At 41.7% G+C, this 19,553-nt stretch overlaps 1 protein-coding gene across 1 annotated transcript in view; it reads right to left on the bottom strand.

Moving 5' to 3' along the window:
- Window positions 1-19,553, bottom strand: part of LOC129779320 (small subunit processome component 20 homolog) — a 34,934-nt gene that overhangs the window by 8,332 nt on the left and 7,049 nt on the right. Inside the window, exons 4-6 of the mRNA XM_055786728.1 lie at window positions 18,217-19,547; window positions 8,958-10,086; window positions 7,944-8,895 (exon numbers count right to left, since the gene is read on the bottom strand). Of these exons, the coding sequence (XP_055642703.1) occupies window positions 7,944-8,895; window positions 8,958-10,086; window positions 18,217-19,547 (3,412 nt within the window). The remainder of the gene's footprint in view (window positions 1-7,943; window positions 8,896-8,957; window positions 10,087-18,216; window positions 19,548-19,553) is intronic.

The raw sequence follows: 19,553 nt of genomic DNA, 5'->3' as shown, positions 1-19,553 counted from the left end.
GCAGCACTCAGTCAGTATTCTGGGACAAGAGCACGTCACTTCGAGAATCACGTTGTGCTACCGCTTAGAGAACGCTACCGTAGATTGAACCAAATTTATAAGTTACAAAATAGAGGCAGCTTTGTTAAACATCAGACACGCATCCAGATAAAGCTGAAATCAAAGCCTTCCGGAAATTTGTCAACGTTCAACGAAAGGAAAGCGACATGCCGTCATAAATGTTCTACAAAGATGGAGTTGCGACAGATACAGAAGGTATTCGACGACTTTTCTCATTCAAATTCTCAGAAATGTTCGAAAACTTCACGCTATCACCCGAATAAGTATCGACAGCCGTCAGGAATATTCCGAATTTTCGTTAACGATGAGTGTATCCTCAAGGCTGTGGCCAAAATTTAGTCATAAATGACAGCGGGCCCCGATGAGATACCTTCAAACCTAAAAAAGTTTGCTGTTCGCTCCGCTCCTCCGCTTGTTTGGCCAATCGTCTTGTGGCAAATTCCCTATCCTTTGTAAAATTGCGTATATGTTCCCGGTACATAAGAAAGGAGACAAATCGAGGCTTGAAAACTACAGGGGAATTTCCAGCCTATGCATGACATCGAAAAGGTTCGAACTCGTTATTCTACCGCCTATTTAAGGAATCATTTCAAAAAACTAATCAGCAACGATCAGCACGGATTCATATCCGGACGCATGGAAAATGTGTAACGATGGTTTATTCGCTTCGCTCTACGTTTACTGTCGTGGCGAAATCTTTATAGTCTATCCAGCTATGAAAGCCGCTGTCAGCTTATCAACTTAGAAACTTTGGAAGTGCGTAGGAACACTGCCCGGGGTATGGATCAGACGGTTTAACCTCACGAATCGACTGTCCTGCCACTCTCCAAAGGGCCAATCTTCTGGCACGTCCAAGGCAGCATCGAAATGCGGCACATCTCTCGTTTCCCGCCCGGTGAACGAACTACGGTGCTGTTACAGGCCTGCTGAGCATTTTCAACCGTGTAATCTCTATGTTTGACTTTAGCTTGTGTCGTGATTGTATTGAGCGTAAATTTTCAACACGTTAAGACCACCGCCGGTCCCTAGGGGCCGAAGTTGAGCCTTTTGGTAGGGAAGCACTGACTGACTGGGACTGACAGTTACAAAATAATAAAATAAAAATATATATGGTTTCTTTTATGTTTTACAAAATGCGACAACTTTCTAGTCTAATTGGTGAATATTTTCTATTTATACAATAAGTACCTTTGGGAACTGGGTTCGTCACTGATATTGTGCAAACGCTCTTGATGCAGGCTGAATGGAAAGCGCAGCAAGAAAAAACGGAACCTAACGTGTTAATGTTTTTTAGACGTTGTTAAGGCGAATTTCAAATTCACGATGAACCGCAGTATGCGTTACGATCAGTTCTCCTTTACTACGCAAAGAGAACGAAAGAGAAAATAGCTTAGACTATAAAAAGGGAACTGAGATCAGGCTCAGCCTCTTTTATGACCACCGGGGATCCACTACGCAGCAGCAGCAGAAATAAATTCCGTGTGAAATAACACAAGTGTTGAAGTACAAAACGCGTACTTTCATTTTGACACGAATTTCGCGATTCCGCCGCGGGTTCTGGCACCCAGTTAACCTTACTTAGGCAAAGTAAATTTTTAATGTAAGAATTTTTATGTAAAGCTAATTTAGATATTAAGCCTTGTGGTGAATAAACATGAATTAAAAAAATGATCGCTATATTTCTCTCCCCCGCTGTAAGCCAATCGTATCACTGGAGCCTTAGGGGCGAGCTGTTTCATGAGATAGTGGCGACGTCCGGGCAGCGTCTGTACTTCGTGGTAAGAGTGATGGTAGGCTTTCTTCCAAATTTTCTTGTGGACGTGTCGATTCATGACGTTGGCCAATATATTAAGGAATGTCTGAGGTGCGTTGTTAGCGTCATAGTTATTGTAAATTTTGTCCCAGTTGATTCCATTCAAAACATCAGCGATGCCCTTTTGATCTGTCCATGAAGCAAGATATCCATGGATATTCAGATTACCAACGATCGAGGATCGCTCCAACGATCTTCGATGAAAAGTATGGGGGTATCAATTGTGATAATATGTACTTTACTGATGGGTCCACTATAAACGAGTCCACAGGATTTGGAGTGTTCAACGAATTTTTTTAGCACCTCACACAGTCTTCAGAATCCTTGCTCAGTGTATATTGCTGAATTGGCAGCAATTCATTGGGCGCTGGACAGCGTCGCCTCACGACCTGTTGAACACTATTACATTGTAACGGATAGTCTTAGCTCTGTCGAAGCTATCCGTTCAGTGAGGCCGGAAAAGCACTCGCCGTACTTCCTTGAGAGAATACGAGAAATTTTGAGTGCTTTATCCAGACGCTGTTATGTCATTACCTTTATCTGGGTCCCTTCACATTGCTCCATTCCGGGTAATGAGAGGGCTGACTCATTAGCAAAGGTAGGTGCAATTGAAGGCGATATTTATCAGCGTCAAATCGCCTTCAATGAATTTTATTCTTTAGTCCGCAAAAATACCATCGCTAACTGGCAACGCAAGTGGAATGAAGATGAATTGGGCCGGTGGTTTCACTCGATTATCCCTAAGGTTAGCCTCAAACCGTGGTTCAAAAGTCTGGACTTGAGTCGGGACTTTATTCGCACCTTCTCCCGACTCATGTCCAATCACTGTTCGTTAGATGCACTACTCTTCCGTTTCAATCTTGCCACCAGCAATCTCTGCGTTTGTGGCCAAGGTTATCACGACATCGAGCACATTGTTTGGTCGTGCGAGGTGTACCTGGTCGCCAGATCGAATTTAAAAAACTCCCTTCGGGCCCGAGGAAGACAGCCCAATGTGCCGGTGAGAGATGTGTTGGCTCGGTTAGACCTTGATTACATGTCCCATATATATGTTTTCCTTAAAGCTATAGATCTTCGTGTGTGATTGCCCCTACATCCTTATACCCTCCTTTCCTTCCTTTGCGGGTAATTCGTCCCCTTGCTATAAATAGTAGAATAAGTTGAAATGTAAATACACTATAGATATACGAATAGATTTATAAATTGAGTGTTCATCAACATTGTTCCAATTTCCTTATATCCCATCCTTCTCCTAAAAATATGTCACCCTCCTAAACTCGAGTACACCGCGAGTAATCGGTTTTCCACCTTACTAACCATAGATGTAAGAAAATTGTTTATATATATAGTTTTAAAATTATATTTAAGAATTCGGCTCCTTTAAACTTAAGTAACTGAGCCTGTAAAAATAAACGAATTAAAAAAAAAAAAAAAATCAGCGATGCCAGAAATGTCGGTCTTGTGAAAGTTGTAGCTAATAGATACAGGGTCGTCACTTAAAGCATGCGTTGAAGAGCGCCAGCTGAGACCTAGGAGATGGAAGTCGTCAATAACTATTACAGTGGAACCCCGATTATCCGCGGAATAGTCGGGCTAGCTCACCGCGGATCACGAAAATCGCGGATAACACAACAAATGACTAAAATGTGGTGCAAACACAAAAAACAGATAATTTAGTATGAAAACAATGTTTTATCAATACAGGAATCATTGAACTATCCATCTGTAAGATCGTGTACACCAGTTGTCAAATAATGTGAAAGTCATGACCAAAACAAGAGAACAAAAACCTTCCACTCATTGTCAAATTTAGGGTAGGTGCATAGAATTACTATGGAACTCGCTTTCGCGGACAAACCGCACCGCGGATCATCCGCTCGCGGATAATGGGTGTTCTACTGTACTTCATAAACTCAGCGGCAAACCTACAGGTAGTTTTTACGGATTCGATCCTTTCATTTCATTGGATGAAAGAAATGAAAGAATCACAAGTACACCAAACAGATGAGAATTTTATGATCAACGATTTCGATTTCCACCCAAACTTGCAAGGTTCATAACCCAATATTGAAATTGATCGAGAAGATCTGAACAATCAATATTAGGTCAGCTATGAATATCGCTACACTAAATTGCCTCGATTCGATTTGGTAATGAGTCGACCATATGACACAAGTATAAATAAGGATTGAGCGAACCGATGAACAATGAAGACATTTTATACAATTCATGTCAAATGTTGATAATCCCCCTTATTCCACGCGGCGAGTGACGTAAGATAGCGAAGTTTCTCGCTTCATTGTGGAGCTAACTTACTTTTCAACTTCTTTTTGATACCCAAGTCGTTAACATATGAGGACACGGCTTCAAATCTCACCTAGTGACGAACTATAGTCACGCCATTCGCCTACGGGAATGCAGTGACTTGAGCCATCTCACCTCATTCGCCGCGCGGAATAAAGTTTGCCCAGTTTGCCTGAGAATAAAGCTATCTAGAGACGCGCCCCTAGATATAACTAGGGGCGCGTCTCTCTAGATCAAATTGGCCTTTTTCAGGACTAAAGGCGAATGTATTGAGAAAATTTGAAGCCTTCTAATTCAAACCATGATCATAATTATTCAACTCATAGTTTCGCTCCAGCAGTTTTTCTTAATGCGGATGTCAGACACAGCTTTTTTACTCGATACAAAGGATGAATGAAAGGTAAATATCGCACATAGTGCTGTAATTTTTTGCGGTGGAAATCGATTTCCATTTTTTGTGGTGGGCATCGATTTCCATGCCGTCTGATGAAGAGTGATCCTGCATTTTTGAACTATATAATTTCGGCACCTGTGCTGGGGTGAAAGTTAAAAATTTCGAAAACGAGAGCGTTACGTTTGGGGTACAAGGATTTAAGCGTAAATACACATTCGCCGGCTAAACGGAGTCAAAAAAAATCTCAAAAATCTAGAAACATATTAGAAAGTTCATCGATGTCAAGATTGATCAGTGGTCGATGCATGTCGTCGAATGGCCGTGAAAACATTATAAATATTGTGGTCGCCTTGGCCAACCTCAGTTTCTATTTTGCGACCGTTAGGAACAGACGTTAACAATTTTTTTACCTCTGAATTCATTCTCAGAATATGCGCGAAGTAAGCATAGTGAAGAGCATGCACTGAAAGACAGGAGCAGGTCGTCTCTTGGACATCACCCTTCTTTATTTTTGCGGCCCGCGACACCTTGACTAACAAGTATTTGTTGCCCCTCTGAAAAAAGACGGGTGGGTAATGTCGGGGACATAACCGGAGTGACGTAGGACTATACAAAGGAAACAGCTTTTGTTAAATATATATTTAAAATATATTGTTTTATTTTCTTCTCCTACGTGAATACCTACCTATCTACCTGGAAAATGGATTAGTTTACTGTTTACTCTTTATGAATATGTTGATGGTTCTGAAAAGAACCTTTGGTGTTGTGTTTTCACAGTTGGAAAATTTCTTCCCATCCAGCTTGTGACATGTTGTTCAGTAAATTACATTTAATGCGACGTGCCGGAGAAACACTTTGCCACTCACTGAAACTAATTGTTGTCTTGATGAGCGCCGAACCGAAGATGCTCTGTTCTTGATGCGGGTTTTCTGATTGTCGTGAGCAGCTTTGCAAGCCAACTCGAGCACTCCGACGGCCGAAACTCTATAATCGCTGTTAGGTATACTGGTGCTCCGGCACCAATCCGTTCGGCCTAGTTACCCTTGCGGAGCAATCAGTGAATGCGACCAACAGGGAACTGGAGACCTGCACGGTTCGAGTGGGACTTTGCCTTTCCCTTAACTTGTCCTCCTTTGTTACGTCCACGATGCCGATGCCGTACAACCACACGGGTTTACGGTTTGAAAGAAAATAAGATATTTTTTTGGGGTCCGCGTGTTTTATACTCTAGCGGTACACACTCACATGATAGAGACAAATCGGCAGACTCAGCCAGAGGGGCGAGTCCAACGAGACGAACGAATGAGCGTTAAAAGGGAGCGATGGCAAAAAAATACATTCATTACGATTTGTTCGCTCGTTGGATTCACATGCAGGCTAAAAAGGGTCCTTTTCAGGATCACAAAATTATCTTCAATCTAAAGAGTTTATTGTTTTGTTATCACTCGATATCCCCATCTTGTTCGGCTAAACCTTCCTGTTTAGCGATTTGTTGCCACTCGCCACAGCTTTCACAGTTGGAGAATTTCTTCCCATCCAGCTTTGTGACATGTTGTACAGTAAATTACATTCAATGCGACGTGCCGAAGCACCACTCAGTGTCGCATTGGAGGCGATTTTAACCTGTAATTGAACATTTGCGATGGCAGTGGTACAGTGTCGACTTTCAATGTGGGGTCATAATTTGGATCTCTATGTTTACAAAAATGTCCAACTAAATATGTCGCATTACATGTCCGTCCAATTAGCTAAATGTCGAACTAATTGTAAATTACTGTACTTTCAATCTGGAAACAATTTAAGAATTGGTGAAAATTGAATAATCAGGAAAGTCCCCAACTATCAATAAGCTCAGAACAACTGCCAAATTCACATACTCATCAGATCCTGGCAAACAAATTATGAAAAAATCTATTTGTGTTTTATTATTATTTTGGATCATGTTTTAGAAAGCATTGAACTGTATTTCCTAAACTCTTTTTTGGAAGGTTTAATGGCCCTGCAAAGCGCCTTGTTTTATGGAATGGTTCCAATTTAGAAAACTTAGTACTCATGGTTTTGAAAAAAACCATTTCGAACTCCCTCGATGCCGCCTTGTTCTAGATTTGCCACCAAAGCAGTTTGTATAAAGAACAAACTTTTTTTCTTCTGCTACCTGATGCCGTTTTGCGATTGCGTTTGCCACTCGCCACTCGCTGCAACTGCCTGTTGTTGTCTTGATGTTAACCGAACCGAATGTGTTCTGTTCCGAATGCGGGTTTTCTTATCGTCGCGAGCAGCTTTGCCAGCTAACTCGATCACTTCGGCGGCCGAAACTATATAACGCCGGCTAGGTGGACTGGTGCACTGGTACTAATGTGCTCGGCCTAGCTACCCTTGCGGGGAACTCCAGATCAACACGGTTCGAGCGGGATTTTGCCTTTCCCTTCACTTTTCCTCCTTTACCATGTCCAGACATGGCTGCTTGGGTTGGTTTGTTGATTTGATGTGATGCGAAACGATGTGGTGTACGGTTTCGATGAGAATGATCGTTACGGCAGCGGAGCGGGGATTTTTAAGCTGACTGGCTGGCTCGAGAATTACGCATTTGTGAGACTGCGACCAATGTTTCGTTCATTTTTTTCTTTTTCCTTTCCAATCGTGCTTCATCCTATTTCGCTGCTGCTCTGGTTGCCCGTTTTGGTCGGTATGATTTGAGGAGCACAAAATGGACCAATCAAAAATGGGCACATAGTGCATTTTGACAATGCTTGATATTTCACAATTATTCAATTATTTATCTCAAGAAAAATGAAATGTTATTCGTTATGATAGATGCGTAGATATATTTCCTATCAATTGATGCAAAAACCTTTGCGATCTATTGAGAAATGCTCGAGTTATAAGCGTTCCAAATCTTGCATTTTTTCCTACTTGTTCAGTGCCTAGATTTCCATTTCACCCCCTATATCTTCCGGTTAGACGTAGTCCTACGTCAAAAAAGGTTGAGTACTGCTGCTCTAGATAGTGATTAGAAAATTATCGCTCCCTCGGGGGTTTTCACTCTAGAAACTTATTACCGGCGGAAAATTGAAGAGTAACTGATGATTGACGACAGGTTTTGGATAGCCATTATTATCATCAATTAAGAACACACTTTACAAGCACCATAAAACTCATAAACATAACATAAATATTATCTTCTTGAACGTCAATTGACAATATAAAAATGGTTTACTTGAAATTAAATCATAACAATTCATTTGAATCTCTATTAATTCGACACAAAAATATACGATTATGGCCGATTTGTTTAAGAGCGACTTAATTATTGGTAGTAATTCAATAATGTAGCATTAACTCAGTGAAGAAATTTAAACAAATCTGACTAACCTTTCATCATCTTCCAGCTCCTCGTTTCCAGGCTGAACACAGCTATCCATGTCCTGAAGCTTTGCCACGTCTGCCTCCGACAAGTCAAAGTGGAAATTATCTAGCAACGAAACAACTATATTTTTCGTTTGCTTCCGGTATTCTAGATTGTGCTTCATCCTATTAAGGTACTGCTTCAACAGCTCCTTGTATGCTGACCAAGGTAACATTCGAGCAATGACCGCAACGCAATTCCCCGCAGATTCGGTTATTTTGCTTTTCTTTCGATACTTTTCGCAGCCCAAATAGGATGACACTATGGGCAGGAGGAAGCTTACGAGGGCACGGGCGGAAGGGATTTGGGTTAGTTTTTGTGCTGTCTTACAAAATCGATTCATTGCACGCCGGTGGCGGTGGGTTTGCAAATGGGTTATATTATCGAAGAAATCCAGCTCGCGATCCTGACTGCAAGTGAACGGATGCAGGTCGGAGAAAACCGAACAGTGCTCGGCACAATCGCGACATAAATCACCCAGCAATTGTATGCTTTCGTTTCGCGAGGATTCATTATTCTCTTTGATACCCTTCATTAGGGCAGGCAATATTATGCGTTCAATAAGGTACCGAATATCCTCCTTTCGATCGGTTCCGTGTTGGTTGAGGGATGTAACAATTATTTTCCGTAGATAATGGTTGGTATTGTTACGCATTGCCAAATCTTTCTCTGTTTTCAGATAATAGAAACACTGATGCACGATTAAAAGCGTTGAATCGATCCCCATAATCCCACGATTTTCTATTAGCTTATCAATATCACGAAATGCTCCCATTTGGCACTCGTAATCTGGTCTATCCAATCCGCGTTTATGCATTGCATTCATGTTACCGATTATTGTTGCACATTGCATCAGTTCTTCAGCACTGCATTTGTTCGCTATAAACTCAATTATGTGACAAATGGTTTTTCGTGTTGCTGAAAATTAAGGATATGGATTAATATTTGAAAAATGTTAATCCATCCTTTCCGTTACTCACCAGTATCCCTAACGGCTTCCAGTAGCAATCCCATCTGCCGGAGATATTTTTCTGGATTTGATACGGATTCAATCAAAGAGTCAATAGTAGCATTCATTTGTCGGATAGTTTCCGGTTCAACATGAGCTAATGTTGTTTTCTTCACGGTCATCGGCACTAATAATTCTAGCAAGGAGTCACATTGCGCCGGATCCTTGGCATACTCAGCCACACGAGACAATATGAACAAGTGGTCGTTTGTAATCGACCGCTGACGCTTCAAAACTCGATGTATGTAGAGCAATATATTTGCTACATGCGGAAGCAATAAGTAGCTGCCAACATTTAAATTGCTCTTTTCGATCTCTTCTCTGTCGATTGGTTGAACATCTCTCAAGGGGAGTGAATCAATACCACTTGTTGATTCCATGGTGAACAAACTGATTACCATCTTAACAATTTCTTGACACACCTTCACGTTGGTTTTTTCTCCAATCAGTAAGCTTGTAACGCTCTCCAGAGGAGTAAGGCGAGCCAAAGTGTGCGTTTTTGGTGCCATTTTGGCCAGCAGTGGGTGATATCTTGGATCCTTGCTCCATGCGATGAATAGCTTCAACAGTGGTGTTGGGCTGTGAATACAATCGCTTTCCAGTTTACCCATTTGGGGCCAAACGTAAATGAAGAAGATAGCTTCGATTTCCTCTTCGCGCCATTCATAATCCGCAAAATGTTTGAAGAACTCGACCATGTTTAAAAGAGTTTGTGATTTCAAATCTTTCACTGTGGAATGATCTAGTTGTAGTAGCACTGAATCCATGCACAGCTTTATGTGCAGTAAATGCTGGATGAAGCTTTTATTCTTCAATCCCGCGAATTGATCCCGAATGTCGTCGATCAGCTTCATCAGTGCTTTGAATCGGTTGGTGGGAACGTCATCGAAATCACACCCTCCTTCTGCTATATGATGATATGTTTCCAGTGGGCTCGATTTCAACAACCGCTCGAAGTAGTTGAATGATTTGCTAATGAATGTTCTGATTTCCTCTTCCCGGAAATTTCCAATGAAGCGCAGCAGCAACGGCTTCAGCTCCTCCGGTGTAGTTTTCTGCACCATCTTGGTGTGAACAATTCGGATGACCAGTTGAACAACCTGTGGGGCATTACAATAATGATGAAAACGAAGGACATTTATGATGCAAACATTTATTAGTTAACATGAGTTTTTTTTAAATATAATTTTGAATAATATTTGAACAAACAAATCTATCAAACTGGGGGATTGCTTTGTGTGGGTCGGTACCAGTCTTTAAATCGTTGACATTGAGTTCAACTGGAGAAGATGTGGTTAACATCATGTATCCTTAAATATCTTACGTTATTTATCGACAATTGAATTCGTCTCAGGGACATATTGTCAATGTAGAGCAACTAATCCAAATAGTTTAGGAATGAAAACGGGACATTCAAGCCCAAAAAAAATATCAAAAAGTCATAGCTTTTGAAGAATGTTATTTAGTGAATAAATCCGACCATGAAACCATTCATCAAACATTCTTAAAAATACCTGCTTTATTCTCCACAACGAAGGAATGTTCCCTGAGATCCAATGGAATTGGATATTCTCTAGGAATTGTTTGATATGTTATACATTACGATTTCCTAACCCGTAAACGGTTTAAATTAACAAAAATTGAAAGCACACTCATTTTCCCATATATTTGTTCTTACCTTCCCGTACTATCTATTCCGAGGAATGCATGATGCCGTGAGGTATAATTTTTATATGGCGTTTTTTATAAGGCGTGCGTTAATCGCTCGCAAGGAATGTAAATGCAGCGTTCGTTCATATGAACATTGTGGAATGAGGAGATATTGCTAATTAACCCCGTCCGTTTATAATTTACTAGCTAACCCGGCAAACTTCGTCCCGCCAAAAAATGTTTTTTTTGTTATCAATACCTTCAAACATTCACCTTTTCTTACTATGAGCAAGTTCATGGGTCCAATCGCAGAACTGTTCATTGACTGATCTTCTATTCAACCCCGTTGAATTTACCATTAACTATAAAATTCCTAGTATTTCTAACAAAACTCATCTTTATAATATCAGATTATTTTCAGACGCAATTCTCGTTCAAGATTTTTCAACCACTTGCAAATAACATGTTTATCCGTTACATGGAATAAATGTTTTATACAGAAAATATGATAGAATAAAGACAGCCCATTTCAGGCAAAAAAAACGATTCCTTCCTTGAGTTCTGTTCTTATCAACACATCCAGCGATCCTTTTTTTTTGGTATAGATAGAAAAAGATATAGGAGTGCCTTTCATCACATTAAATTCCATTTCCAGTTTCGAACAAAGATCAAATTCGCTAGGGCAAACATCGAATGGGCTAACAACACTTGTCATTATGTAATTGTAGAAAATATGGGAATTTATTTTCCGAATTTTCCCTTTTTCCTTCAAAGTTTTCCTAAAATTTTCAATTGTTATGGTTGGTTGGAATATTTTTGGTTGAAATATGTGTAATATTTTCTTCATTCCAGAGAACGGAGGGATGTCATACCATTATAGAAACATTTCTCATACCCAAAAACCTCGAGTTATGCAGAAGTTTGTGTTTCGTTTGTCTGGCAGCCCCCCTTAGAGAAGAGAGGAGGGGTGTATTCACCATAGAAACGTTTCGTACCCCGTAAAACCTTCACATGCCAAATTTGGCTCCATTTGCTTGACGAGTTATGCAGAAATTTGTGTTTCATTTGTATGACAGCCCACCCTTAGAGAGCGGAAGGAGCATCTAACCACCATAGAAATACTTATTACGTCCTAAAACCTCCACATGCCAGATTTGGTTTCGTTTGCTTGATTGATTCTCCAACAATTCAGAAATTTGTGTTTCATTTGTATTTCAGAACCAACCCAGAACCAAATATGATGTGAATGGTGAGAAAAATTGACAATTGTATTCGGTATTGGTAATTATCTTACATCTTACATTGGTGAGTTTTTTTTCTTCATTTCATCCATACATAATTATTATTTCTTTATTTCGTCAAACTGTAGTAGACAACAAATTACATACATTACCTTACAAAATTACGGAATCCTACGTCAACTATGCGGTAGGGTCTCGGACTCAACCCTCCTGTGTCTTTTTAATATTCAGTATCGCTCCATCTAGCGAGCAGCCAGCAATCTCACCTAATGCTGATGTTCCACACAACGGGTTTGCTCGCCACAAGCTTTAAAAGGGCTTTGAACGGTTTAAACCTTCTTTGCATGATTTATTCTTCATTGGTGAAATAAATCTAAGTCCAGACACAATCAACTTAAAGTGAACTTGTTCTTTTATATAATTTTAGGAATTCAATGTTATGACGGAAATTTCCATCATTATGCACAGAAGGGTTAAAATATGTATACTGTATCCTTCGGATAATGTAAATACAGTACATTGGGTTCCCTTGGATCGGCAACCAACCAATACTGAAAGTTCTGCTTGTTTAAAACCTCCCTCAGGTGGAAACGATATTCATCATTATTTTTAAAAACGCGTAGATTGTCTGAAACATTTCTTCACGAAGCTGTTTGCGACTGACATAATCAAGTCCATTTAATTCTTGAGTTAAAATGATTCTGAACAACAAAATGAATCATAAAAAGGATTTCTCATAATCCCCTGATTTGTATGATGTTTATACATGGTTTTGTTGAACTCTGCCTTCAAATTTTACGTCAATTTTGTAAACATGATCTTTTATGGATTCTATATTTAGTCCTGACAGAAAATATGAAAAATTGCACATATTTTGTGCGAATCATATACTATTGTTAGCTGATAAACATATTATCATATTCAGTTTGCGACATTTAGATAAGAAGCACATTTTGTTCCCCCCGTTATTTCTGAACTATAAATTTCATATAAAAATCAGAAAATGTTCAACGATATCAATGCTACCATATTTTTTTTTTTACAGATTTGGAAATGTTCTGCCTCCTATATCTGGGTCGGGTTAACCCTGACGTCGTGTGGGGCTCACAAGCACTAAAAGCCAAGCCCTCTACTCGTCGCCTCGTTCTTCCGGGACTACATCTAGGCGACTACTTCGAGGAGGCGGCGCTCATGCACTTGATTGGTTGGTAATACTTGATTGGTTTCTGTTTTTGTTTCATTTTATCAAGGGGCATCCGTTCATCTGTCGACACGTTCACCGATTAGGAATTGCTCTCCAACTCAACGCGTAATCCGTCACAGTCATCCTCGCGGGATTCGCGGGAGCGTCGATTAGGCAGTGCCCTCCAACATAGCGTGCACTCTGTCACAGCAACTCTCGTAGGGTACACACCGATTTGATCACACCCTCCTTGGCGCTCGCTCCGTCGAAACGACACTCGTAGTGTTCCTGACATTGCCAACTAACATTTTGTTCCTTCTCGCCAGATTCCGCTTATCCGACGAGACGTGTACCGATTAGGAATTGCCCTTCAACTTGACGCGCAATCCGTCACAGCCACCCTCACGGGGTTTCTCACCTATCGAGACGTGTACCGATAAAGAAGCGATCTCCAATGTAACGCGCATCCCGTCACAGTCACCCGCACAGGATTTCTCTTCCCAGCGGAGCGCCGATTAGGTAGAGCCCTCCAACATAACGAGCACTCCGTCACGGCAATTCTCGTGGGGTACTATCCGTTGCTACAGCTCTCGCAGTTGTTAATCTTTTATAGTCAGGCGTTATGAGCACGCTGGTAGGCCCTCCACTTCCGCTGTATCTCTGGCATGATGTGTACGATTGCACTGTTTACTGCGTTCCAGGTGCCCTCGTCACGACAGATTTCCTCCACGATGTTCCCAGCATGAAGGATAGGCAGCCTCTCGCACCTTGTGGTGAATCTGGGACATACGAATACGACGTGTTCCGGTGTGTCCTCCACATCTCTACACTCTGGACAAAGAGGCGATCTTGCGTGTCCAAACCGGTGCAGATACTGCCTGGAGCAGCCATGACCAGACAAAAACAGCGTTAGGTAGAAATTCATCTCCATGTTTCCTGTTCACCCAGTCCATTAGTGTCGGTATTAGCCTGTGCGTCCATTTGTCGTTTTGAATCGCACTTCACTCTTGCTGCCACCTAGCCATCGACTCCGCTCTCATTAGCTTCCAAATTTCTCTGGTTCTCCTCCTCCAATAGCACTTGCTGTCCTCCGCCAAGATGATGTTGGTGGGAATCAACCTAGCTATGACGTAGACCGCATCTGTTGATATGGTTCTGTACGCACTCGCATCCCCATGAGCCGGTACGTACTATTCAGCCTCCTCGTATTCCGCTGAGTTTTTAACGCCTCGATCCAGCCTGAACCCTCGTATCATAATATTGATGAGGAGACACTAGAAAAAAAGCGCCTCTTGCTGCTACTTGAGTCAGAATTGCTGGGCATTATTCTCGTCAGTGCATTGATTGCTTTCGTTGCTTTTTTACAAGACTGTTGAAGTTCAGTCGATCATCGATTCGCACTCCCAGGTATTTTAAATCTCGCTTCAAAGTTATCGAGTGCTCTGCAATTGGGATTTCCGCACGATCCACCGCCCTGCAATTACTCACAATCAGCATTCCCGTCTTGTGGCGTGCTATCTGTAGTTTCACACTTTGCATCCCCCATTTTTGTCACGAGGATAACGATGTCATCCGCGAAGCCAATGATTTCCACACCTCTGAGCAAATTCAGTTTTAGTACGCCATCGTACATACTGTTCCAGACCGATGGGTCCAGAATAGAGCCCTGCGGACCTTTAGAACTCCCGTCGTAGCTCTAATCTGCACCTGGTCCGTGTTTGTCTCGTACACCAGCACCCGGTTCTCTAAGTAGCTTCTCAGTATTCTGCACAGATAGTCTGGGACTCTCATCGTGTGGAGCCCAGTCACGATGGCCTCCCAACTGGCACAATTGAACGCGGTCTTAACGTCGATCGTTATCACTGCGCAGTATCGGTTTCCTCTGCGCTTCTGTTTGGATGCTTTGTTGCGACCAGACTTCCTGTGCGCGCGCTTTATTTTCGAGAGACGAGTATCGATTTTCTCTTCCTCACAACCCTTCCATGTGCAAGCGATGAGATCGGGCTTTAGCACGCGAGCTTAGGATTGGTTTTCTCTTTTCTTTCGTAAAATATTGAGAGGTTTTCAGAAATCCTGTGCGCGCGGCTAAATTTCGAGAAACGAGTATTGATTTTCTCCTCTTAATAACCCCTTTATGTGCAAGCGATGAGACCGGGCTTTAGCACACGAGCCTGGGTTCGGCTCCTTCTCTTCTCTTTCGTAAAATATTAAGGGCTCAAGAAGGTGCAACGAAGTACCTCAACATGAGTGGTGCACATGAGTTGGTGCTCGCGAGACTTTCTCGTGTGCCTGCCTCAAAGTGACATTTGGTGCTGTCGGGGGAAGTTGTGCTTTTGGTGTTAAAATTTTAATCTTCGTAATATTGCACGTAGAACAATTAGTGATGAAGAACTGTTTCACATAAATATCGCTGCTAAAGTCATCCAATCAATTCATTCATTTGTTGCACACAGCTTGCAATGATTGTGTGAGATATGAGGCTGAATAGGGCAAAGCACATTGTCTCTTCTACGTGCTCTGTGAGATCTCAGAAGACCTAACCAAATGTCACTTTAAGGCAGGTACACGGAAAGTCTCGCGAGCACTAATGCACTAGCATCTCTTCGTGTACACAACACATGTGCATCGTTCGCATCGAAACGCGACGAGGCATTTCCTGAATACGTCACAACATTTTACGTAAGAGAAGATAAAGAGACAATCCCAAGCTCGCGTGCTAAAGCCCGATCTCATTGCTTGCACATGGAAGGGCTGTGAGGAAGAGAAAATCGATACTCGTCTCTCGAAATTTCAGCGCGCACATGAAGTCTTGCTCGCTTGACTGTGAGATGCCAGACTGGATAACGCAAAGCACACTGTCTCTTTTGCGTGCTGTGCGAGATCTCGGAAAGTCTAGTTGCGACTATGCGAATGTCATCTACCGTAGATCTCCCTTTACGAAATCCGAACTGACTATCGGACAGTCCACGAACTCCCTCCGTGCATTCCGTCAGCATATTGAGAATGATTCTCTCCAGAAGTCTCCCAAGAGTGTCCAGCAATGGTGATGGACCCCTGAGCTTCACCATCACCATTGTTATATCACATGCTTTTGCTAGTGTTTCCCTCAGTTCATCCGCGTTCATATTCAAGACGCCAGTGCTTCGATGAAAAGGTTCTTGTTTTCCATCTGCGCGGGCACGTCCTATTTATCCGTACGGCTACGGAGTTTCGTTGGCCAATGGTATAACTGATGGCTGGATGGTCACTGTGGGTGTATCCTTCACATACCCTCCACCTCATTTTCGTCATTAACGAGGTTGATTTGTATAGTTGCATTATGAATTTCAAATTTCTGTTGATGGGAACCCCTTCTACATGCTATTCTATAATATTTAAACCATCCTATGACAATGAATACTGTTCAAAAGTGGAATAGGGAAACAAAAACCGAAAATCAAACATGGTTATATTTCGGATTGTGAGTTGACAGAGAAGCGATATTAGGTATGTACGGAAAAGAAAATTCTTCATTAGTAGGTGGTTTAAATTATTGAAATAATTGCACTGGTGGGGTTGAAATGGACAGGCACATCCATAATCACATCCAATGCATGATCGAAAGTGAAGGCAAGAATATTCAACTCTTTTTCATATTGCTTTCTCTGTTTGTTCTATTTCAGTTACTGGACACATGAACACTGAGAGAGAGCGAAATTATACTTCTCTGTCCATATTCCCCTCACTACATGTCCATTATACCGGCATCGATAAAAATGTTCTACTTTTTAGCTTGTTTTAATTTTAGTAAAAAAACATGGAAAAACACATTTTTATAAAATGTTTGGCCAATTATTTCGAAAACCAGTATATTGAACTGTAAGAAACTGCTTTTAAGTTTTGGAAAACATGAGTGTCCAAAGATACAATTGAAGTTCTTCCTAACATGTCCGTCTTACCCCCACCTACTGCAGAAAGCCAGGTCGATGATCTCAGCCGAAGATACTAGTGGTGCCCTCGTTGCACAGGGCCACATCAAACTTGGCCAGAGCTTCTAGTAAACTAGTCCCTCTTGCATTGGTGCTTCTGCATCCCCACTCTACTGCTCAAGCATTGAAATCCGCTCCTATAACGACTGGTCTTCGTTCGGCGAGCTCTTCGGAGAGGACATCCAGTATGTAGTGGAACTGGTCCATCGTCCATCTGGGAGGTGCGTTGCAACTGCAGATGAAAATTCCGTTGATCTTTGTGGTCCCGAAACCCTTGCGAGACCTCGAGACTTCCTCCTAAATGAGATATCGGCCCATGACTTGGATGGCGGCCATTCTCACTTTATCCATCACTCAATTGCCGTTACCGGAGGGAACGCGATCCGCGAAAATTGCGACATCACATTTTGTTTTTGTTGTTGACTGCCACAACAGTTGTAATTGAAGCCTCCCGTCGTATGGTCATTAATGTTCTCTTTTTCGTATCTATCTGGCCCCAAGCAGTCTTTCGTCAGGCCCCAAGCACACCTGAAACATCTCTTCAGTTACTTGGGAACAGGCGGAACGAAAACAACCAGTTCCAGGTGCATTTTCTGAATAAACTCTGACACGGAGAGCGGAGATAACAGAAGGGGACGGCGAGAACGAGGGTAGAGTTGTAACGGGGACATCAGAAGGGGGAAGCGAAATCGATGGTGGGAAAGGGAGAGTGAGACTATTAGAGCGTCGGGGATGGAGACTTACAATATTTTTCGAGGGAAGTTTCGTAGGGTGAGCTGACCTGTCCGCGTAAGAACTATCTTCCAATGTAGTGACGCGTTTAAGCGCTATTAGCGCTCGATTCGATACTGTTAAAACCGTTGAATACTAATCAATGCGGTCAAATAAAATTGCACAGGTTATAGCTTATTCAGAGAGCAAAGTGTGCCAGCAAACTTGATCTGAAAGCTGACCGCCAAACTGTGGTCAAACTCACTATTATGCATAAAGGAGACTCCAGTTCACATACAAAAGGCATACATTTAGTTGAATGATCCATCCTACAGTGCTGAATCAATTATTAAATATTTTGCTTAACAAAGTAAGCACTTGAACATAAACGAAAAAAAAATCACTACACCCGAATTTGTAAATGTCGAAACTAAATATTTAAAGTCGAAATAAGTCGGAAACTCGAATATCACTCACCTCTGGACGATGCTCATTCTGTACTATGCAGCGCAGCTCACTCTTGTTGTCGTCATCCGCTTTGAAAAAGTTTTGTAGCTCCTCTTTGATGCCCTTATCGCTGAATAAACGATACAGGTTAGCCTTATACGGCACAAACGAAGGTTTGTTGTAAGTAAAAATGCAATCAAGTGCCAATTTTTGAACTTCCGCACAACGATGGGTCACCAGTTCCAGGTAGAGTTCATATAATTCATCTGATCTGTGTATTGCTTTTGCATTTTTGAAGTTCGCAAATATTTTCAAGTAGGAAATCAATATCTGTTGGGTAACTTTTGGACTTTTTTCGGTCGTTCCCGCGCTCGGTTTTGTCTGATATTCCGTCTCAATGAAATGGAAAAAAGATCGCACAATATCTGCACCTCTCGCTTCTAGCATCCTACTGAACCGTGACAATGCATTCAGGAGCCTTTCTCGGTAACCCATCGGGATGCGATTTTCGATAAGCACATTTGTTTTCGTTTCAAGATTTTGAAGAAAACTATAAGCTTCATAAGCAGCGGTCGCTGCGTTCGTTGACAATTGCAAGCATACGCCGGATGTTACGAGGTCCAATTGTTGCTTGTAGACGTTCCAGAAGTCGGAAACAGCGAAATTGTCTGCATAAGTTTGTAGCACATCACACGCCGGCTCCCAATACTTCAGGAAGTTCATTGACAATATCGATATAACGTATTTCATCGCATCTAGTCTCCTTTCACCGCTCATATTCTGGAAGAAATCGGTATCGTATTCGAGTTTTTTCAGTAGCATTATTTGATCACGATATGTGTGAACATTGGGCTCAACTGTTTCAATGGCATATAATATGTCGAACAGTGTTTGCTCTTCGTTTTTTATCTTAATTTGTTCGAGATGACCGAACAAAGATAAACTATGCGTAACAAGCAGTCGTGCTGGGTGATTGACAGATCCTAGAAAATCATTCAGGTGTAGATGAATCATGTCGAACAATTTGTCGTCCAGCAGATGCGACTTTCTGAGATGAATCTTTGTTAAGCATAGATCGATGGCATTGAGCAGATACTCATTCTTTGTGCTTGAGAGTGCAGGCAGTAGTTTTTTTACGGTTCCGACGAAAATATCCGTTTTCTTCACGTTCATGTGGACTAAAGTTTCGATCATAAGACACAGTGGGACGAAGTTGTCCTGGTTGTCCAATCTTGAAGAAAACGAATCAACCTCTCGTACCACAGCCTTAAGGATTTCATCGTTTGTTTCCAGGTCCACGATATGGGGCAAAAGAATCACACACATCAGGTACTCAGGACTGTGATCCTTGCCAAATTCACCTATGA

Source organism: Toxorhynchites rutilus, chromosome 3, assembly GCF_029784135.1.
Source record: "Toxorhynchites rutilus septentrionalis strain SRP chromosome 3, ASM2978413v1, whole genome shotgun sequence".
Classification (NCBI taxonomy): Eukaryota; Metazoa; Arthropoda; class Insecta; order Diptera; family Culicidae; genus Toxorhynchites; species Toxorhynchites rutilus.
This window is presented reverse-complemented; position numbering and strand designations above follow the sequence as displayed.